Below are 22,635 nucleotides of genomic sequence, written 5' to 3' on the forward strand. Positions count from 1 at the left end.
TCTGTCAGATGTGGGGTTGGTGAAGATCTTTTCCCAATCTGTTGGCTGTCTTTTTGTCTTATTGACTGTGTCTTTTGCCCTGCAAAAGCTTCTCAGTTTTGAGAGGTCCCATTTATTAATGGTTGTGCTCAGGGTCTGTGCTGTCGGTGTTTTATTTAGGAAATGGTCTCCAGTGCCAATGCGTTCAAGAGTGCTTCCTATCTTCTTTTCTATTAAGTTTAGTGTAACTGGATTTATGTTTAGGTCTTTGATCCACTTGGACTTGAGTTTTGTGCATGGTGACAGATATGGATCTATTTGTAATCTTTTACATATTGACATCCAGTTATGCCAGCACCATTTGTTGAAGATACTTTCTTTGTTCCATTGTATAGTTTTGGCTCCTTTGTCAAAAACCAGGTGTTCATATGTGCATGGATTAATGTCAGGGTCTTCAATTCGATTCCATTGGTCCGTATGTCGGTTTTTATACCAGTACCAAGCTGTTTTTATTACTATAGCTCTATAGTAGAGTTTGAGGTCCGGGATGGTGATGCCTCCAAGGGTTGCTTTATCGTATAGGATTCTTTTAGCTATCCTGGGTCTTTTGTTTTTCCATATAAAGTTGAGTATTTTTCTTTCCAAGTCTGTGAAGAATTGTGTTGGGATTTTGATGGGGATTGCATTGAATCTGTAGATTGCTTTTGGTAAGATTGCCATTTTTACTATGTTAATCCTACCTATCCATGAGCATGGGAGATCCTTCCATTTTCTGATATCTTCTTCAATTTCTTTCTTTAGAGATTTAAAGTTCTTATCAAAAAGGTCTTTCACTTGTTTAGTTAGTGTTATCCCAAGGTATTTTATATTATTTGTGGCTATTGTAAAGGGTGATGTTTCTCTGACTTCTTTCTCAGCCCTTTTATCATTTGTGTATAGGAGGGCTACTGATTTTTTTGAGTTGATCTTGTATCCTGCCACTTTACTGAAGGAGTTTATCAGCTGTAGAAGTTCCCTGGTAGAGTTTTTGGGGTCACTTATGTATACTATCATATCATCTGCAAATAGTGAAAGTTTGACTTCTTCCTTGCCAATTTGTATCCCTTTGATCTCCTTTTGTTGTCTTATTGCTCTAGCTAGAACTTCTAGTACTATATTGAATAAATATGGGGAGAGTGGACAGCCTTGTCTTGTTCCTGAATTTAGTGGTATCACTTTGAGTTTCTCTCCATTTAATTTAATGTTTGCTGTTGGCTTGCTATAAATTGCTTTTATTATGTTTAGAAATGTTCCTTGTATTCCTATTCTTTCTAAGACCTTTATCATGAAGGGGTGTTGGATTTTGTCAAAGGCTTTTTCAGCATCTAGGGAGATGATCATGTGGTTTTTTTCTTTCAGTTTGTTTATATGGTGTATTACATTGACTGATTTCCGTATGTTGAACCATCCTTGCATCCCTGGGATGAATCCTACTTGGTCATGATGGATGATTGTTTTGATGTATTCTTGGATTCGGTTTGCCAATATTTTGTTGAGTATTTTTGCATCAATGTTCATGAGGGAGATTGGTCTGTAGTTCTCTTTCTTTGTTGCATCTTTGTGTGGTTTGGGTATCAGGGTAATTGTAGCCTCATAAAAAGAGTTTGGTAGTGTTCCTTCTGTTTCTATTGTGTGGAACACTTTGAAGAGGATTGGTATTAGTTCTTCTTTGAAAGTCAGGTAGAATTCTGCACTGAAACCATCTGGTCCTGGGCTTTTTTTAGTTGGGAGACTTTTAATGACTGTTTCTATTTCTTTAGGGGTTATTGGTCTATTTAAATGGTTTATCTGGTCTTGATTTAATTTTGGTATTTGGTATTTATCCAGAAAATTGTCCATTTCTTCCTGGTTTTCCATTTTTGTGGAGTACAGGTTTTTGAAGTATGATCTGATGATTCTCTGGATTTCCTCATTGTCTGTTGTTATGTCTCCCTTTTCATTTCTGATTTTGTGAATTTGGGTGTTCTCTCTTTGCCTTTTGGTTAATTTGGCTAGTGGTTTGTCTATCTTGTTGATTTTTTCAAAGAACCAACTCTTTGTTTCATTGATTTTTTGTATTGTTCTCTTGTTTTCTATTTCGTTGATTTCAGCCCTCAATTTGATTATTTCCTGGCGTCTATTTCTCCTGGGTGAGTTTGTTTCTTTTTGTTCTAGAGCTTTCAGTTGTGCTGTTAATTCATTGGTATGGGATTGCTCCATCTTCTTTATGTGTGCATTTAGAGCTATGAATTTTCCTCTTAGCACTGCTTTCATAGTGTCCCATAAGTTTGGGTATGTTGTACTTTCATTTTCATTGAATTCTAGGAACTCTTTAATTTCTGTCTTTATTTCTTCCTTGACCCATTGATGTTTCAGGTGGGTATTATTCAGTTTCCATGAGTTTGTGGGTTTTCTATAATTTTTGTTGTTATTGAGTTCTAACTTTAAGGCTTGGTGGTCTGATAAAATACAGGAGGTTATTCCAATTTTTTTGTATCTGTTGAGATTTGTTTTGTGTCCAAGCATGTGGTCAATTTTTGAGAAGGTTCCATGGGGTGCTGAGAAGAAGGTATATTCTTTTGTGTTAGGATGGAATATTCTGTAGATATCTATTAGGTCCATTTGAGTCATAACATCTGTTAGGTCCTTTATTTCTTTGTTAAGTTTCAGTCTGGTAGATCTATCTTTTGGTGAGAGTGGTGTGTTAAAATCTCCCACTACTAATGTGTGGGGTTTGATGTGCGTTTTAAACTTTAGTAGTGTTTCTTTTATGAATGTGGGTGCTTTTGTATTTGGAGCATAAATGTTTAGAATCGAGACTTCATCTTGGTGGATTTTTCCTGTGATGAATATGTAATGTCCATCCTGGTCTCTTTTGATTGATTTTAGTTTGAAGTCTATTTTATTAGATATTAGGATAGCTACACCAGCTTGTTTCTTAGGTCCATTTGCTTGGAAAACCTTTTCCCAGCCCTTTACTCGGAGGTAGTGTCTGTCTTTGGAGTTAAGGTGTGTTTCTTGTATGCAGCATATGGATGGGTCCTGTTTTCTAATCCATTCTGTTAGCCTGTGTCTTTTTATAGGTGAGTTGAGACCATTGATATTGATGGATATTAATGACCAGTGATTGTTAATTCCTGTTATTTTTTTGGTTGTGTTGTGTTGTCCTTCTGTGGTGTATGTTGGTGTAGGATTATCTATTGCTTGATTTTTCATGGATGTGTTTAGCTTCTTTGGGTTGAATTTTCCCTTCTAGTGCTTTCTGTAGGGCTGGGTTTGTGGACAGGTATTGATTAAATCTGGTTTTATCCTGGAATATTTTGTTTACTCCGCCTATGGTGATTAAGAGTTTTGCTGGGTATAATAGTCTGGGTTGGCATCCATGGTCTCTTAGTGTCTGCATGAGGTTTGTCCATGATCTTCTATCTTTCATAGTCTCTATTGAGTAGTCTGGTGTTATTCTGATGGGTTTGCCTTTATATGTTACTTGGTCCTTTTCCTTTGCAGCTCTTAATATTTTTTCTTTATTCTGTGTGTTTAGTGTTTTGATTATTATGTGGCGAGGGGACTTTTTTTTTTGGATCCAGCCTATTCGGTGTTCTGTAAGCTTCTTGTATCTTCATAGGTATTTCTTTCTTTAGGTTAGGAAAGTTTTCTTCTATGATTTTGTTGAATATATTTTCTGTGCCTTTGAGTTGGTATTCTTCTCCTTCTTCTATCCCCATTATTCTTAGGTTTGGTCTTTTCATGGTGTCCCAAATTTCCTGGACGTTTTGTGTTAGGACTTTTTTGTCTTTATTGTTTTCTTTGACTGACGAATCTATTTTCTCTATCGTGTCTTCAGTGTCAGAGATTCTCTGTTCCATCTCTTGCAATCGGTTGGTTATGCTCGTTTCTGTAGTTCCTGTTCGTTTTGTCAGGATTTCTATTTCCAGCATTCCCTCAGCATGTGTTTTCTTTATTGTCTCAAATTCATTTTTCAGATCTTGGAATGTTTCTTTCATCTGTTTAATTGCTTTTTCTTGGCTTTCTTTGATTTCTTCCCATTTTTTGTTCGTTTTTTCTTCCATTTCTTTAAGGGAGTTTTTTATTTCCTCTTTAATGGAGTTTTTCATTTCCTCTTTAAGGGAAGTTTTTATTTCCTCTTTAAGGGAGTTTTTTATTTCCTCTTTAAGGAAAGTTTTTATTTCCTCTTTAAGGTAGTTTTTCAATTCCTCTTTAAGGAAAGTTTTTATTTCCTCATTGAGGGAATGTTTTATTTCTTCTTTAAGGGCCTCTATCATCTTCTTAATGTCATTTTTAGGGTTGATTTCTTCTGTTTCTTCTGTCATGGTATGTTTAGGTCTTGCAGGTGTAGAATCATTAGGTTCTGATGTTGCCATATAGGTCTTTATGTTGTTGCCTGTATTTTTGCACTGGCGCCTACTCATCTCTTCCTCTGTGAGGTGCAGGTGGTGTCTGTGTCTGAGAGTGCCTCTCTTGTTCTAATTTTTAGTCTTGGTTTAGTAGGGGTTCTTGGTTAAATTGGTGCTTTTGGGCTATTTCTTCAGGGGCAGCTGATTTCGATCTGTGAATTATATACTTATGATTCTGGTGATCTGGTTTGGTGTCTGGGTAGCGCCTTCTTCTGTGTTCTCAGGTCACTTTTTGTTCATTTGTCAACTCCTCAGCTGATCTTGTTTCTTCAGACTTTAAGCTGTAGGCATCTGAATCCTCTCCCAGATGGGTTTCAGCTGAGCAGGGTAGTCTCACCAACACCTCCAAGTTGTTGGGTTTCACAGGATCAGCAGCTGGGCCCTGGGTTGTCCTCAGACGGAGTGTTCAGATTCGTTCTGGTTCTGACCCACGGAGATAGCTTCTTCCCCAGATGTTGGGGTTAGGGGCGTCCCTGTTCCAAGCTGTGTCTGCTTGTCTCCGTCCCTGGGCCTGTTTACGTCTGCGGTCCGCCGCCGGGCCTGTATGTCCCTGTCAGCTACCGCTGGGTCTGTCTGCCTCTGGGGGCCGCCACCGGGCCTGAATGTCCCTGTCGGCCGCTGCACGTCTACCTCAGCGGGCTGCCGCTGGGCCCGTCTTCCTCCACAGGCCGCCGCCACAGGCCTACCTGTGTCTGCTTGTCTCCGCTGCCGGGCCTGTCTACCTCTGTGGACCGCCGCTGGGCCTGAATGTCTCTGCCGGCTGCCGCCCGGCCTGAGGCTGCCGCCGCTGGGCCCGTCTACCTCAGCGGGCTGCTGCTGGGCCCGTCTACCTCCGCGGGCCGCCGCCGCAGGCCTACCTGCGTCTGCTTGTCTCTGCCGCCGGGCCTGTCTACCTCTGTGGGCCGCCGCTGGGCCTGAATGTCCCTGTCGGCCGCTGCCGCCGGGCCCGTTTACCTCAGCGGGCCGCCGCTGGGCCCGTCTACTTCTGTGGGCCGCCGCTGGGCCTGAATGTCTCTGCCGGCTGCCGCTGGGTCTGAATGTCCCTGTCGGCCGCTGCACGTCTACCTCAGCGGGCTGCCGCTGGGCCCGTCTACCTCCACCGGCCCCCGCCGCAGGCCTACCTGCGTCTGCTTGTCTCTGCCGCCGGGCCTCGCCGGATCCTCAGCTGGTCTTGTCTCCTCAGACTGGAGGCCTCTGAGTCCTCATCCGGAATCGAGATAAAAGATTTTTAAGAGTGGAAAGTAAATAGCTGGGCAGTGGTGGCACATGCCTTTAATCCCAGCGCTCAGGAGGCAGACAGAGCCAGGCAGATCTCTGTGAGTTCGAGAATAGGCTGGTCTACAAGAGTGAGATCCAGGACAGGCTCCAAAGCTACACAGAGAAACGCTGTCTTGAAAACAAACAAACAAACAAAAAGAGTGGAAAGTTTTTAAAAAAATCAGAGATAAGCGACTTTGGGATCATTTGTTTGCACAGTGGCAGAAGTTGTTACAGTCTGTGAGAATTTGGAAACTGTGTGTGCCATTTTGTAGCTGTTACTCAGAAAACCGGTCCAAGAATTGATAAGTGGAATCTCAAGACATTAAAGAGCTTACAGCAGAGGAAACAGGCAAGCGAAGAGGCAGCGTACAGGATGGGAGGTAACCTTGCCAGCTGTACATCAGACAGACGACCAGTCCTTTGGAACATGCAAAGAGCTCAGGAAACTGAACATCAACAAACAACCCAGTCACAAAATGTGCTAAGGGACTGAACAGAGCATTCTTTTTTGTTTGTTTGTTTTGTTTTGTTTTGAGACAGGCTTTCTCTGTGTGGCTTTGGAGCCTTTCCTGAAAGTCACTCTGTAGACCAAGCTGGCCTCGAACTCAGAGATATGCCTGTCTCTACCTCCTGAGTGCTGGGATTAAAGGCGTGTGTCATCACCACCCAGGGGTGAACAGAGCATTCTTAAAAGAGGAAATACATCTACAATAGCCAGGGTTACACAGAGAGACCATGTCTGGAAAAACCAAACAAAACCAGCCAATAGATATTTTTTAAAGTGTTTAACATCAGTAGCCATCAGGAAAATGAAACCTAAAACTCTTACATCCCATCTCAATTCAATCAAAATGGCTACCATCAAGAAAACAACTGATAGCAGGGCGGTTGTGGCGCACGCCTTTAATCCCAGGACTTGAGAGGCAGAGGCAGGCGGATCTCTGTGAGTTCGAGACCAGCCTGGTCTGCAGAGCAAGATCCAGGACAGCCAGGGCTAAACAGAGAAACCCTGTCTGGAAAAACAAACAAACAAGAAAACAAAGATGCAACAAAGAAAGAGAACTACAGACCAATCTCCCTCATAAACACTGATGCAAAAATACTCAACAAAATATTGGCAAACCGAATCCAAGAATACATCAAAAAAATTATCCACCATGATCAAGTAGGATTCATCCCAGGGATGCAAGGGTGGTTCAACATATGAAAATCTGTCAATGTAATACACCATATAAACAAACTGAAAGAAAAAAAACCACATGATCATCTCATTATATGCTGAAAAAGCCTTTGACAAAATCCAACACCCCTTCATGATAAAGGTCTTAGAGATCAGGAATACAAGAAACATTCCTAAACATAATAAAGGTAATTTATAACAAGTCAACAGCCACCATCAAATTAAACGGAGAGAAACTCAAAGCGATTCCACTAAAATTAGGAACAAGACAAGGCTGTCCACTCTCCCCATATCTATCCAATGTAGTACTTGACGTTCTAGCTAAAGCAATAAGACAACAAAAGGAGATCAAAGGGATACAAATTGGCAAGGAAGAAGTCAAACTTTCACTATTTGCACATGATATGATAGTATACATAAGTGACCCCAAAAACTCTACCAGGGAACTCCTACAGCTGATAAAATCCTTCAGTAAAGTGGCAGGATACAAAATCAACTCAAAAAAATCAGTAGCCCTCCTATACACAAATGATAAAAGGGCTGAGAAAGAAGTCAGAGAAACATCACCCTTTACAATAGCCACAAATAATATAAAATACCTTGGGATAACACTAACTAAACAAGTGAAGGACCTTTTTGATAAGAACTTTAAATCTCTAAAGAAAGAAATTGAAGAAGATATCAGAAAATGGAAGGATCTCCCATGCTCATGGATAGGTAGGATTAACATAGTAAAAATGGCAATCTTACCAAAAGCAATCTACAGATTCAATGCAATCCCCATCAAAATCCCAACACAATTCTTCACAGACTTGGAAAGAAAAATACTCAACTTCATGTGGAAAAACAAAAGACCCAGGATAGCTAAAGGAATCCTGTATAATAAAGCAACCTCTGGAGGCATCACCATCCCTGACCTCAGGCTCTTCTATAGAGCTATAGTAATAAAAACAGCTTGGTACTGGCATAAAAACCGACATACAGACCAATGGAATTGAATTGAAAACCCTGACATTGATCCACGCACATATGAACACCTGATTTTTGACAAAGAAGCCACAACTATACAATAGAAAAAAGAAAGCATCTTCAACAAATGGTGCTGGCATAACTGGATGTCAATATGTAAAAGATTACAAATAGATCCATATCTGTCACCATGCACAAAACTCAAGTCCAAGTGGGTCAAAGACCTCAACATAAATCCAGTTACACTAAACTTAATAGAAGAGAAAGTAGGAAGTACTCTTGAATGCATTGACACAGGAGATCACTTCCTAAATATAACAACAGCAGCACAGACACTGAGTACAATTAATAAATGGGACCTCTTGAAACTGAGAAGCTTCTGTAGGGCAAAAGACACGGTCAATAAGACAAAAAGACAGCCTACAGAATGGGAAAAGATCTTCACCAACCCCACATCTGAAAGAGGACTGATCTCCAAAGTATATGAAGAACTCAAGAAACTAGACATCAAAATACTGAATAATCTAATTTAAAAATGGGCTAAAGAACTAAACAGAGAATTCTCAAAAGAAGAATCACAAATGGCTGAAAGACAGTTAAAGAAATGCTCAACATCCTTAATCATCAGAGAAATGCAAATCAAAACGACTCTGAGATACCACCTTACACCTGTCAGAATGGCTAAGATCAAAAACACCAATGACAGTCAATGTTGGAGAGGATGTGGAGCAAAGGGAACACTCCTCCACTGTTGGTGGGAATGCAAACTTGTACAACCACTGTGGAAATCAGTATGGCGGTTTCTCAGAAAATTGGGAATCGAACTACCTCAAGACCCAGCCATACCACTCTTGGGCATAGACCCAAGGAATGCTCAATCTTTCCACAAAGATACATGCTCAACTATGTTCATAGCAGCACTATTTGTAATAGCCATAACCTGGAAATAACCTAGATGCCCGTCAACTGAAGAATGGATTAAGAAAATGTGGTACATATACACAATGGAGTACTACTCAGCAGAGAAAAACAATGAAAGCATGAAATTTGCAGGCAAATGGATGAAACTAGAAAATATCATCCTGAGTGAGGTAACCCAAACCCAGAAGGACAAACATGGTTTGTACTCACTCATAAGTGGATACTAGATATAAAGCAAAGAACAATCAGACTGCATTCCACAGATCCAGGGAGGCTACATAGCAGGGGGGACCCTAGGACGACTGTGGCTTATAAGTTTTGGTTTTACTCAATCACTGGGCAAGCCTCAATGAAACATTTCACTATTAGGATAAGAATGTGTACTGTATCAAGCTGATAATACAAAAATAAATAAATAAATAAAAATGAAAAAAAAATGTTAGGGAGGACGTTGAACAAAATGGAGCCCTTATGCATTGCTGGCAAGAGTCCTAACTAGTGCAGCCACTAAACTGAAACGTAAAATAGAACAAACTCCCCTGTGTCCAGCCCACCACTCCGGGGCCACAAGCCTGTGTCCTGTTGTTGGTTGCTTTCACTCTTTTCTCTTTTGGCTCTTTGGGGGGGGGGCTGGCACCCAGCTCCCAAATAAATACACATGGAGACTTATTATTTCTTATGAATGCCTGGCCTAGCTTGGTTTGTTTCTAGCCAGCTTTTCTTAACTTAAATTATCTCATCTATCTTTTGCTTCTGGGCTTTCATCTTTCTCTATTTCTGTATACCTTCCTTTACTTCTTACTCCGTGGCTTGCTGGGTAGCTGGGTGGCTGTGTAGCTGGGTGGCTGGCCCCTGGAGTCCTCCTCCTTCTCTTGCTCCTAGATCTTTCTCTCTCTTTTTCTCCTATTTCTTCTCTCTGCCTGCCAGCCCCACCTATCCTTTCTCCTATCTTGCTATTGGCCATTTAGCTCTTTATTAGACCAATCAAGTGTTTTAGACAGGCAAAGTAACCCAGCTTCACAGAGTTAAACAAATGTAACATAAAATAATGCAACACATCTTTGCACCATTGAAGCAAATGTTCCACAGCATAAACAAATTTAACACATCTTAAAATAATGTTCCACAACAGTGTCTGACCACGGGGACACTTGTATATTCACTGCTGCTCTATTATTCCCAGCAGCTAGGGAATGGAATCAGCCTATGATCGTCAGGTGATGAATGGATAATGAAAGGGTGGTACATATACACAGTAGAATCTTATTCAGCTGTAAAAAAAAATGGAATCTGTAAGAAAAATGGATGTAATTGGGAAATATTACATTAAGTGAGCTAACCCAGGTTCAGAAACAAGTATATTCTGTTCTACTTTCTAATTAAAAAAATTTAGATGTATTTATTTTATGTGTTCATATGCGTTTTCCCTGCATATATGTCTGTGCAACACGTGGTACCTGTGGAGGTCAAAAGAGGGCATCAGATCCTCTGGACTGGAGTTACAGATGGTTGTACCACCATGTGGGTGCTCAGAACCAAATCTGTATCCTCTTAACTGCTGTGCCATCACTACGATCCCTACCTTCTCATTTTCCACTCATGATGTGGAAGTGAGTGTATTTAAGGCAAGAAACTAGACAAGGGCCCAGGAGAGGGGAAAAGACACTTTAGGTCATGGGGAGGAGAGTAATAAAACACATGTGATATGAAAATGAAATGGGGAATACTCAGGGTGAAAAACCCTTAAATGAGGAGGGGACAGGAAGAGGGAGTGGGGGGAGGTAAACCCAAACTGAAGTTGTACAAAAAAGCCACAAGGAAACCAATATTTGGTAATCTAATTTACAACCAACACTTCCTTTTTTAAAGTTTGAATGGAGGTCCCCGAGTGGTTAGATAAAGAAGTTTCCAGAAGCTATAGATTGTCAAATGAAAATTTCAGTGCCAGGCATGAGCTACCACCCAAAGATTTGCAGGTCAGGGAGCCCCCCTCGGCTCCCACAATACATTCAAATGCCAGTGCGGTCGGCTGCCCACTGGGACTAGATGGGAAGAACCTATTGCTGAAGACACAGAGAAATCAAGCTGGAGCTGATCTGGAAGCTCCCTCCCTGTGGCCTTTCCACGCTGGAAGGGGCTGTGCAGGCTGCTGGGGGAGGGAGCTCACCAAACAGGCTAACACAGCTGTGGACGCCGCGGCCCGGCTGACTGTCCAGGCAAGATGTGTCCATTCACGCAATAGTGGCGGGTCTGCTGTGGAGCAACCAACGGCTTTCTGGTTGGATCTGAGGCCTGCTTCACTGGAGGGAGCTCCCATCCGGTACCGTGAAGCTCGCCAAACACCACCCACGGCTGGTGAGGTCATGGACCCTGGTGGGGAAGACACTGTTGTTGTTTTGGTAAATGGCTATGATGTGACTAGGTAATGATGTTTATGCATAGATGAGTGCTGCTGTCAGCTTCAGTTAGTGTCTTAGTCATAGTTCTGTTGCTGTTAAGAGACACCATGACCAAGGCAATTCATGTGTGTGTGTGTGTGTGTGTGTGTGTGTGTGTGTGTAATTTCATTGAGGGCTGGCTTACAGTTTCAGAGGGTTAGTCCATTATCATCACTGTGGGAAGCATAGCAACATGCAGGGCAGACATGGTGCTGGAGAAGTAATAGTACATCCTGATTTTATATCATTTTATTTATTTATTTATTTATTTATTTATTTATTTATTTATTTATTTATTTATTTATTTATTTATTATGTATACAGCATATATGACTGCAGACCAGAAGAGGCACCAGATCTCATTACAGATGGTTGTGAGCCACCATGTGGTTGCTGGGAATTGAACTCAGGACCTCTGGAAGAGCAGTCCGTGCTCTTAACCTCTGAGCCATCTCTCCAGCCCAGTACATCCTCATTTACAGGCCAAGAGAGGCACGGGGCCCTGCATGGGCTTTTAAAACCTCAAAGCCCACCCTCAGTGACACACTTCCTCCAACAGAGCCACACACCTGTTCCAAAAAGGCCACACCTCCTAATCCTTCTAATCCTTTCAAACAGTTCCACTTTCTGGTGACTGAGTGTCCAAATACAGGAGCCTATTGGCCCATCCTTGTTCAGACCACCACAGTTAGAAAAGTTCTTTTCGTCGTTTTTGTAGTGGGCAGCAGTAACTGCAGAGACTCATAACTGGTCAGAGTGCTGAGAAAGTGGTGTTGAATGCGCAGGCCATAAGCATCTATGTCGGCCTCTGCAAGGCTCAGGGCACATCATCGAAGAGAGGGCAGAAAGAGCATCGGAGCCATGAGACAGGAGACGGGCGCAGTGTTGTGGGATGCTGTGTGGTTCTCCTGTGCTGTTTTTGTACGTCTGCATTTTACCTGTAACTCTCATAGAATCTGACAGTGGCATTACTGTTTTGTGTGTGTTTAGTCACACATGTCTTTTTATTTGCTTCATCCTTTCATGAAGCTACGAGTCTAATTTGTCATGGCTCCCATCTGTCTGAAGCATGCCTTTTTGTATCCAGAAGCATACATGTGCTACTGCTGTTTATTTTTGCTTTTTAATAAATGTATCGATTCTTTGAGTGTATTCGCCTCCCCTCTCGGTTTTGGCCGCTTTCTCTGACTCTGTGGTTTTTGGGTGCTTGCTTACTTTTGTATTTACCATTCTTGAGGTTCAAAATGCATTTCAATGCCGTGACTTGATGGCTTTTGTTAGCTTTCAAAACTCTTCCAACCAAACAAAACACCTTTAATCCCAGCATTCAGGAGGCAGAGGTGGTCAGATCTCTGTGAGTTTGAGGCCAGCCTGGTCTACAAATCGAGTTCCTGGACAGCCTGGGCTACACAGAGAAACCCTGTCTCAAAAACCTGTCTTGCAACATCGATAGTCTATGTGTTATTCCAGTTATACCCGCATTAGCCATTGTCTTTTGTCCCTGTCTTTTTCCTAATATTTATTACTAATTCTAACTTCAGCTCTTTGTATTATGCTGTTACACTTAACACTTGACTGAGTTCTTTTTTTTTTTTTTTTTTTTTTTTTTTTGGTTTTTCAAGACAGGGTTTCTCTGTGTAGCTTTGTGCCTTTCCTGGAACTCACTCTGTAGCCCAGGCTGGCCTCAAACTCACAGAGATCTGCCTGCCTCTGCCTCCTGATTGCTGGGATTAAAGGCATGTGCCACCACTGCCCAGCTTAACTGAGTTCTTAATTTGTTTAGTTTTGTTTTGAAACAGGATCTCATTATGTCCCTCTGTCTGGATTGGAACTCACTAAATGTAGACCAGGCTGGTCTTGAACTCAGAGATCCACTTGCCTAGGTCTGGTCTCCAAATGCTGGGATTAAAGGCATGCACCACCACCACACTGGGCCCCAGCTGAGTTCTTTTGTGGTTATTTTCCAGAGGTTCTCTTGGCGTAACCCAGGCTGTTCTGGAACTCACAGAAACACACCTATTTCTGGCTCTCAAGTGATGGGGTTAAAGGCTTGTGCCACCATGCCCATCCCTGCTGAGCTCTGAGCTCTGAGTTTTGCTTGTTTACACTCTAGAGTTTATAACTGGGTCCAGTTCTCTTATAAAAGTTTTCAGTTTTCCCTTTTAATTCCTCAAACATCTTTGTGGGTTTTTCCCCCCCAAGACTGAGTTTCTCTGTTTAGTCCTTGCTGTCCTGGGACTCACTCTGTAGACCAGACTGGCCTCTCACTCAGTGATCTCTCTGCCTCTGCCTCCCAAGTGCTAGGACTAAAAGCATGTGCCACCACTGCCCGGCTGTCATTTTGTTTTCAATCGTATCTTCTTTCTCCAGTTGCCTATTTTGGAGGCCCTTTGCATTCCCAATGAAACATTTGGAGGAATCTTCTTCTTCTTCTTCTTCTTCTTCTTCTTCTTCTTCTTCTTCTTCTTCTTCTTCTTCTTCTTCTTTTTTTTTTTTTTTTAAAGATTTGTTTATTTATTATGTATATGGAAGAGGGCACCAGATCTCATTACAGACGGTTGTGAGCCACCATGTGGGTGCTGGGAATTGAACTCAGGACCTCTGGAAGAGCAGTCAGTGCTCTTAACCTCTGAGCCATCTCTCCAGCCCATTTGGAGGAATCTTAAATGTCTTAGTCACTTGTCTTATTGCTGTGACCTATCTCAAAACAACAACAACAACAACAAAATCGGGGTGGTGGCAGTGGCACACACCTTTAATCCCAGCACTCGGGAGGCATAGGCAGGTGGATCTCGGTGAGTTCGAGGCCAGCCTGGTCTACAAAGTGAGTTCCAAGATAGCCAGGGCTACACAGAGAAACCCTGTCTCGAAAATAAATAAATAAAAAATTAATTAATAAACAAACAAAATAAAATAGGGCCCGGGTATAGCTCGGTGGTGGGGGGTTTGCTTACCGTACCCACCAAAGGCCGAATCAAAAGATTCCTTTCTGGGGACCGGGAGATGGTGCATTCAGCAAATGGCTTGCACCACAGACACTGAACCTGAGTTCAATCCCCAAAACCCATGTAGTTCCAGCCCTGGAGCGTCAGAAGCAGGAGGGTCCCTGGGATCGCTGGCCAGTCAGCCATGCGCACCTGCACACACACGATGGATTTCTGGGTCTTCTTTTTGTTTGGGGGAATGGTTGAGAGGGGTTCTCACCGTGGCCCAGGTTAGTCTCCAACCCCTTGGATCAAGTGACCTTCCCGCGTGGGCCACGGGGTCGGCTCCATTTTTGGACTTTTTGATTCTCTAAGCATGGTCTCTTCCTTCCACGGTCTGCCTGCGTCCTGGAGGTCCTAGGTAATCAGATGACTTTGTGCCGTGCTCTGTTTTTTTCTCCCTGGTTTCTGCTCTATGCTGTTCTTCAACTGAGCCACCCACCTGGGACCTCCTCTCTCTGCCGAGCCGAACTACATTGCCCAGTCTTCCCGCTCCTGAATCTCTTTGTGTCCGTCCATCTAAGTCCTGTTTTCTGTCTCTTTCCTGACGCCCACTGATTCATCTTTCACTTATCCTGGCGGTCTACCCAGCCTGTCTTGGAGTCCCTGTTAGACAAGATTTTCACCTATCCTGGGTGCATAAGCTACTTCTGGACACCTCGCTTGTCTGCTCGTATTCTTCTAACTCTTCACAGCTTTCTGTTAAATGCTGCTGATCTCACTGCTGCCCCCCACCCACCTAGAAACACACACACACACACACACACACACACACACACACACACAGAGGAAGGGACACAGAGAGACCCAGTGGGGTGCAGTAGTCCCCATGACTTTTCTCACCAGTGACAGCCAGTGACAGGAAGGACTGCATGGTGTCCTCCCCATCCCCTGCTCCTGGAAGCCACTGTGCCAGGCCAGCAGCAGGTACACTTCTGCAAAATGGCCTGAATGTGTGGCTATATAGGCTCACGTTCTAGACTCACCGCCTCTTCTGAATGTCCTGAGACCACTTGAGAACCTCCCCTTTGGGGGTTCTTCATGGCTTAGCTGCAACCACCAGGCTTCGAGGATGTGTTGGGCCTCTCTTCTGGTTGGGGAGCCCCGAGGACCCAGTGGCAGTTTTGATGTTCTTTCCTGGAGGCTTCCGACAACTTCTCCCAGACCGTATCTTTCCAGCTGCAGATTGCTTGCGATTTTCAGGCCCCAGGGGATGTGGACTTCCTGTTCAAGCCTGGCTGGCTCTCCTTCCCTGGTTCTACTGAGGGAGCATTATTCTGACTCAGCTGTTTAGGAATTTTTATCACTGTTGAGACACTATCTACCACATAGCCCTGGCTGGTTTCAAACTCCTGGACTCCACAGGTCCTCCTGAGTGTTGGGAGACAGACATGGTCCCTGCATCCAGCCTTCATGCTTTCTGAGAACCATCCAGGTCCTCTATATGGCCCCAGAAGCTGCATGGGTGGTGGCTAGGAAGGAGGACTGGGGACCAAAATCTCTGCTTCCCTCACTCCAGCCCTAACCGCCGAGGACAAAGCCGCCCTTATCATCCAGTGTGCCTTCCGGCAACATCTGGCCCGAAAGGATCTGGCCCACCGTCAGAAGGAGCGCCAGGAGTACCTGGATGAAATGGAGAAGCTGCAGAGAGAGGTGAGCAGGGCCCAGCCACAAGACCCTGGGTGCCAGGACCCGACGGAGGAAGAGGGAAGGTCTGGACAGAGTGTGAAGGGGAGCCGTGACCTTTGGGTTTTAGACGGGGCCCTCAAGGTTGTGGGCATGATGTCCGGATTGCACAGTGACCGTGAGTTGCGGACACTGCGGCAGCGGTCTGGGCGTTGGGGACGGTGACCACGGGTCATGCATGTCTTGCAGGCCTACCTGGCCATGGTGCGCCGGGAGCAGGAGGAGGCGCGACGGCAGCGCGAGCAGGAGGAGGCGGCGGAGCGCGCGCGGCGGGAGGAGCTGCAGCGCCGCCGCCGCCTGCTGGAGGCCGCCTTCGAAGGGGACCTGGGCGAGATCCGCGCGGTGCTTAAGGAGGTCCGTGCGGCGGCGGCGGCGGGTGGGCGGGAAGGGGCGGGCGCCGGGGTGACACTGCCCTGCGCCCAGGTGGATCAGCTGCTGACGCGCGAGGGCGTGGGCCACGACGAGGCGGGCAAGGCTCGGCGGCTGCAGAGGCGCGTGGCCACTGTGGAGTGCGAGGACAGCCACGGGAACACGCCTCTGTCCGAGGCGGCGGCGGGCGGGCAGCCCATGGCCATCCAGCTGCTGGCGGAGCTGGGTGCCAACCCCAACAGCAAGGTGGGCGCGGTGCGCGCGGCGGCGGCGTGGCCCGGTCCCCGCCCGCGCTCAGGGAGCCCTTTCCGCAGGGCGCCTTCGGCCGCACGCCGCTCTACCGGGCTGCCTTTGGGGGCCACCTGGAAGCCGTGGAGGTGCTTCTGAAGCTCGGAGCAGACCCCCGGGTGTACGCGGATGACGGGAGCACTCCGGAGCAGGTGTGGCCCTGGCATGCACACATCCCTATTCCAAAGGTTTCTGGTGTGGTGGTGCACATCTGTAATCCCAGGACTGGGCAAGTGGGTGGATAGGAGTTCCAGGCCAGAAGCCTGGCAGAGAGACCTGTCTCATAAGGAGAAAAAAAAAATGTCGACAGTATACAGGGATCCCTAGGTTCTGCATCTGGTTCCACCCCACCCGCCGCCGCCGGTTTCTGAACATTGGTTGTGGTCTGCTAGGGGACACCTTCTGTGCAGTTTATTTTAGCGCCATCAGTGCTCTGGCTGGCTACCCGAGCATACAGCTGCTGTGGTAGATTAGGAAACAGTCCTCTGGCTTCAGAGGTTGGCCAGGTATCCCAGGTGCTTAGGCAACTGGGGATGCACCAACTAGTTTGCACTTCCTGTGTCTTCCGGCTCCGTCGGTGGAACTGCCTCCCAGCTGGAGGGAGTGCTGTGGTGCCCAGGCTGAGCACTGGGAACACGTGGGTCCCCGGTCCGGGTCGGAGGTCGCTGCTGAGGCTCACTCAGCTGTGGGGCAACTCAGAGAAGCCAGGCCAGGAAGTGCCTCTGCCTTCTGTTTGTTTGTTTACACGCAGAGACATAGACAGACAGACAGACAGACAGACAGACAGACAGACAGACAGACACACACACACACACACACACACACACACACAAAATGACTCACTTCATATCCCGGGTTGGCCAGGAACAATCCTGATCCTTCTGCCTTAGACTCTACAGTTCTGGGGTCACAGGTGTTGGGTACCACCCCTGACCTCACCTTTATTTCCTTTAGGTCACCTGAATTTAAAGCTAGTCACCCCATATCTCACCCCTCAAGCTGAGGGTGCTGCCGGCAATGGCAGGGTGGGTGTCAGGCCTTTGGGCAAACACTTGCTTCTGCGCCCCTTGAAGGGACCTCGGGTTCTTTGCCCAGCCTGGGACCCCCAGCCTCAGGCGCCCCTTCCGGCTTTGCTTCCTGTGGACGCTTCTCTGGGGTCTAGCCTAAGCTCCTGGGCTAGCAGGTGAAGTCTACAGGTGAACGGTACAGCAGGAGTCTGGGGATTCAGAGAGTGCCCAAGAGCTCCGGGCACAGAGGGTCAGTTGGGCAGCCACAGGGCTGGTAATTGGGGAGGTGTCCTGAATCTTAGCTGTCAACAAGGACACCCATCTCAACCCGAGGTACCAGAGCCACTCACTGGCAGTCCACAGGCCAAGAAAGGAGTTCTGATCTGAGTCTCATACCGGACACAAAATCAACTCAGCAGAGCTGAGATCTCAGCATAAACAGTGAACCACTAAGCTTTTGGACACAGGGAGTATCTCTGGGCCCTAGGGCATGCAGAAGCCTTCTTAGAAACCACACGGAGAAGACAGAAGGGCAGGGGAGACACCGTGATCACAGAGGTGTTTTCCCAGGGCGAGGCTTATCCATTGCACTCCAGATGTGCTGACCCCTGCGATTTCCCCACATGTGGGAAACTCGATGGCATAATTAGTGGTGGTGGGGGACTACATTCACAGTCTTCTCTGAAGGGGAAAAAAAGAAAGAAGAAAGAAAAGAAAGGAAAGTTTCCTTTCACAAGATCCTGACAAGAAGTAATGGCCAGCTACGGGGAGAAACCAGCCACTAATCATATATCACCAAGGACACTCCCCTGGGGCATATAAGCAAATTCCATCTCAACAGCAAATAAACGTTGTCCTGCCATGACAGACAGGGAGAAGCGTGTCCTGGGTGAGCACACACCGTGACAGCTGAAGTGACGGAAGGGGTGAACCGGTGCTGGCAAGCTGTAGACAACCTGGAGTCTCATGCCTTGCTGCACACACGACCAAGGGCTGCTCCTCTGCGGACTTTGAAGATCTAAACACACTGTGTCCCTCAAAACACACTGCGTCCCTCAGCGGCCACGTCCCTGGGCACTTAGCCCAGCGGACTGAAGCTTCTGTTCCCATAACAATGTCCACTGAAGCTTGCAAGGCAAGAGCCCCAAACTGGACACAGTCCGGATCCAGATATCCTTTCATGGTGAAAGCCGGCACACCCACAGCTTGGACCGCCTTTCAGCCAGGAGGATGGAGGCAGTGATTGGCAGCAACTCGCATAACCCTCCAGGGATCTATGAGAAAAAGCCCCTCCTGCAGCGCTAAGTCTGCGATTCCATCCCAAAGTGGTGAAATGATAGAAATGAGGACAGATTGGTGGTTTTTACAGAAGGGAGAAGAGGAGTGGTTGTGGCTGTGTGTGTGTGGGGGGGGGGGGGGGGGGACAAGGACAGTGGCGTGCTGAGGTGGTGGGTCCAGAAGATTGTATTGAGTAAATTCATCAACTCGTTCTTATGTTCGCCGGACTCGGGCATCAGTTAACTGCAGTAACTTGCCACATGTCGTGTGTTATGTCTTCCTTTCAATTAGCTCAGTCTTTATCCTGACACTTCATTAACTTATTAAACCACCGACCTGCTCAGGGGACACCCATCAACGCACCACGCCGCTCTCTGGTGCTCTTGGTTTCCACTGAGTGCAGCTCTTCTATCCACTGCGGGACCACAGATAACCATCAAGTTCCTTGGCAAAAATCCTGGCACATAGTTCTCAATAACTATTCTTTTAGATAAGTGCCCGTGGATAGTCCACTCCATAGTATAAAACTGTAAGGAAACGTGAGAAGTGGAGAGGGTAAGAGGCTGTGTTCCTAGGGTGGACAGGCGGAGAGTGGTGATTTTAAGGAAGGGGTCCAGGATGGATCTGTCCAAGGAGGCGTCAAACAGGAGGGATCTAGAGGCGAGGACATGGGTGCTATGATGTCCAAGGATGGAGCTGACCAGAGAAGACACTGGACAAAGGTGTCAGAGGCATACCCTCTGTAGGTGGTGGGTGGGCCACTGCCATCTGATGTCGCTCAACACCAAGGAGCTCAGATCTGTGAAGGGCAATGCTGGCAGTGAAGAGCCCAGGCAGCCCTCGGGGGCGGCGTCTTGACGGAGGCTTGCAGCAACTGGGTATTGATCGGTAGGCGATGAAGAGCAGGCAGTCCCTGAATTTCTAAAACTAAACTTGGGCTCCCTGCAAAGCCGCTGAATCTGAAAGATTATGCGTTTGTCTCTGTCGGGCTTTGAGCCAAGTTGGGGCCAACAGACAGGGCCTGACTCTAAGGCATCGGCACGAGGGGGGCTGGACAGACGTACTTCGTGCGGGTCAGCCGCGTCCCCAGCCTTCCTGAGGCTCACAGCCCTCTGTGTAGACCCTTCTCCATCTCTCCTCCGGTATCTGTGGATGATGGCCGAGTCTGCCAGGCCTCACCATCCCTCTTCTTCCTGTGACCTCACGAGCATCATCTCTGCTTTTCACAGCCAGGCTAGGAAGAGAATGTTGAGGTCACACGTGTAAACCGTCACACCCAGGTCTCTGTGGCTCTTAGAGGTTGTGTCCTAGAAGGGCAGGTCTTCAGGCGGACAGCAGATTACAGCAATTCCAGACAACGGTGTCTGTGCCTGTAGTGCGGGCAGCCTAGAGGCCCTGATGGCCTAGCATGAGTGGTAGATGGAGGCCAGCCTGGTTGGTGGGCAGTTGGAGAGGGGCAAAAGTGGCCCTGGGAGCTCTGCCCCTGGAGCCAGGTCCTGCTTGGATGTGGACAGTTTGCCCAGGGGACCTGTGGTCTTGGCTTGTGATCTCTCGGTTCCCAGCCACGGCACCCTAGCCTTTCCTCTTAAAAAGGAAGCGCCTCCTTCCTAGGCCGGCAGGCCACTCAGACACACACGGCTCCACGCCCCAAATGCCTTGTCCTCACTCAGGTGGCCTCGCTGGTGACCGTGGCCAGCGTGCTGCAGTCGTGGGACCTGAGCCTCACAGAAGCCATGCTCCAGAACATGGAGGCTGAGAAGGAGCGCAGGGCTCAGGAGATCCAGAAGCACAAGGAGGCCGAGGCCAAGCGGTGCGCCGAGGGGGGGGGGACGGGGCGCAGGGGGGCGGATGATGGCAAACAACATGGCCGACTTTGACCAGCCGGCTTCTTCCCACCGCAGCATCAACATCAAGGTGCAGGAGCTGGCTAAGGAGCAGCAGAGGTGTCACAAGGAGGTGAGCTGTGATCTAGGCCTCCCTCCGGGCGGGGAGGGGTGGGGTGGGGGAGCTGAAGGGTCAGGCGGGGGTGAGTTGCTGCAAGCCTTGTCTGCCCGCAGCTACAACAGGCCTACTGTGAGCTCAACCGGAGGATCACGGAGCACGATAAGTGTGAGAGGAAGGGCATGGGCAAGACGGAGCTCACACTGCAGGTGGGGCTCCCCCGCCTCTGTGCTTCCTACACCTCCCCATGCCCCCACACCACTCTGGGGGCTCCCCTTCCAAACCTCCTTGGGGGGCATGGGTGGAGAGCCAGGAGGTCCTGGCAGGTACTGACCTCTTGTACCTGGGCAGCCACCCCCACCCTCCCACCCTCCCACAAAGCAGGTGGTGACGCCGAGGGGACGGGGAGAGCAATGGTCGGCGTGGCCCCTTTTCTAGGCCATCAAGGACGCAGAAGCCCAAGTGGACAGGCTGCGGCAGGAGGCACAAAAGGCTGAGGAGACGCTGGCCATGGCCAGGCTGGAGCTGCGGGAGCAGACCCAGGAGGGTGGGTATGGCTGCGGTGGGTGGGGCAGCTGGGGGACCCGGAGAGGAGACACCAGGGAGGGTGGGCATGGCTGTGGTGGGTGGGGCAGCTGGGGGACCCGGAGAGGAGACACCAGGGAGGGTGGGCATGGCTGTGGTGGGGCAGCTGGGGGACCCGGAGAGGTGACACCAGGGAGGGTGGGCATGGCTGTGGTGGGGCAGCTGGCGGAGCTGGAGAGGAGACACCCAGGAGGGTGGGCATGGCTGTGGTGGGTGGGGCAGCTGGCGGACCCTGAGAGGTGACACCCAGGAGGGTGGGCATGGCTGTGGTGGGTGGGGCAGCTGGGGGACCCAGAGAGGTGACACCCAGGAGGGTGGGCATGGCTGTGGTGGGGCAGCTGGGGGACCCGGAGAGGAGACACCAGGGAGGGTGGGCATGGCTGTGGTGGGGCAGCTGGGGGACCCTGAGAGGAGACGCCAGGGAAGGGATTTAGCACTTCCCGTGCTCCTCAGACTGGCACCTCCACAGATGAGACAGAAGCCCCTGGGCTCAAGTGCAAGGTCACGGAGCTTCACGACGTGCTGATGAAGGATGTAGGTGACCGAATCCGAGCTGATGGACGGTCAGTATCCAGGCTGGGTGTGGGTACAAAGTCAGAGGTGCCCACGGACGGCAGTGACCAGGTGGCTGCCTTTCAGGTGGCCTCTTGTCATCGACCCTTCTGGCCAGGCAGCCACGTTCCTGAGATATCAGGACACCAACTACGTGGACACTGTAAACCCGGAGCACTTGAGACCCGAGACGATCCGGCTGGCCCTGCTTGGGGCGATCAGGTATGGCGGGCAGGGCCCAGGACGGCCCCCCCCTCCCCCCCTCCCCCCCTCCCCCGGCCTTTACCTGCCCCCTCACCAGACGCACGTGCAGGTACGGGAAGCCGCTGGTGTTTGACCTGCGGGAAATGGACCTGTTCCCAGTCGTGCAGCAGCAGCTGGAGGCGGTGCAGCCTGGCCTGGCGCAGGCGCTGTTGAGTCGAGGGCTGCTGGCGCAGGAGGGCTATCTGTCCCTGCTGCGGCCCACTGACGGACCCGAGTACGACCCCTCCCAGTTCCAAGAGGCACGCCTGGACCACTTCCGCCTCTTCTTCGTCACCCGAGTTCAGTGGCCACCAGCTGACCAGCTGCAGACCCTGCTCCCAGTGCGCGTGCAGCTGTCCAGTGGAGGACTCTAGTCGAACCCCAATAAAGCACGTGCCCCAGGCATTTATGTGAGCAGTCCACATCCCCAGTCTGGACCCAGGCAGGAGGACAGCGGCTTTTGAATCCCACAGGGGAACAGGTGCCAGGGTAAGGGTGAAGGGCGTGGGAAGGAGAAGGGCG

At 48.3% G+C, this 22,635-nt stretch overlaps 1 protein-coding gene and 1 non-coding gene across 2 annotated transcripts in view; both read left to right on the forward strand.

The window, feature by feature from the left end:
* The window catches only part of Iqank1 (IQ motif and ankyrin repeat containing 1), a 38,409-nt gene extending 15,882 nt beyond the window's left edge, over positions 1-22,527 (forward strand). The window contains 11 exon segments of the mRNA XM_076556154.1: positions 15,684-15,817; positions 16,040-16,204; positions 16,274-16,487; positions 16,490-16,659; positions 20,463-20,602; positions 20,694-20,748; positions 20,850-20,942; positions 21,172-21,280; positions 21,788-21,881; positions 21,958-22,092; positions 22,184-22,527. Coding sequence (XP_076412269.1) covers positions 15,684-15,817; positions 16,040-16,204; positions 16,274-16,487; positions 16,490-16,659; positions 20,463-20,602; positions 20,694-20,748; positions 20,850-20,942; positions 21,172-21,280; positions 21,788-21,881; positions 21,958-22,092; positions 22,184-22,487 — 1,613 coding nt within the window. The 3' untranslated portion in view covers positions 22,488-22,527.
* LOC121824551 (U1 spliceosomal RNA) lies at positions 18,037-18,199 on the forward strand. The gene has a single exon (XR_006066491.2). It is a non-coding gene; the product is annotated as a U1 spliceosomal RNA (small nuclear RNA).
* Positions 22,528-22,635: the final 108 nt, after the last annotated feature.

Source organism: Peromyscus maniculatus, chromosome 20, assembly GCF_049852395.1.
Source record: "Peromyscus maniculatus bairdii isolate BWxNUB_F1_BW_parent chromosome 20, HU_Pman_BW_mat_3.1, whole genome shotgun sequence".
Taxonomy (NCBI): Eukaryota; Metazoa; Chordata; class Mammalia; order Rodentia; family Cricetidae; genus Peromyscus; species Peromyscus maniculatus.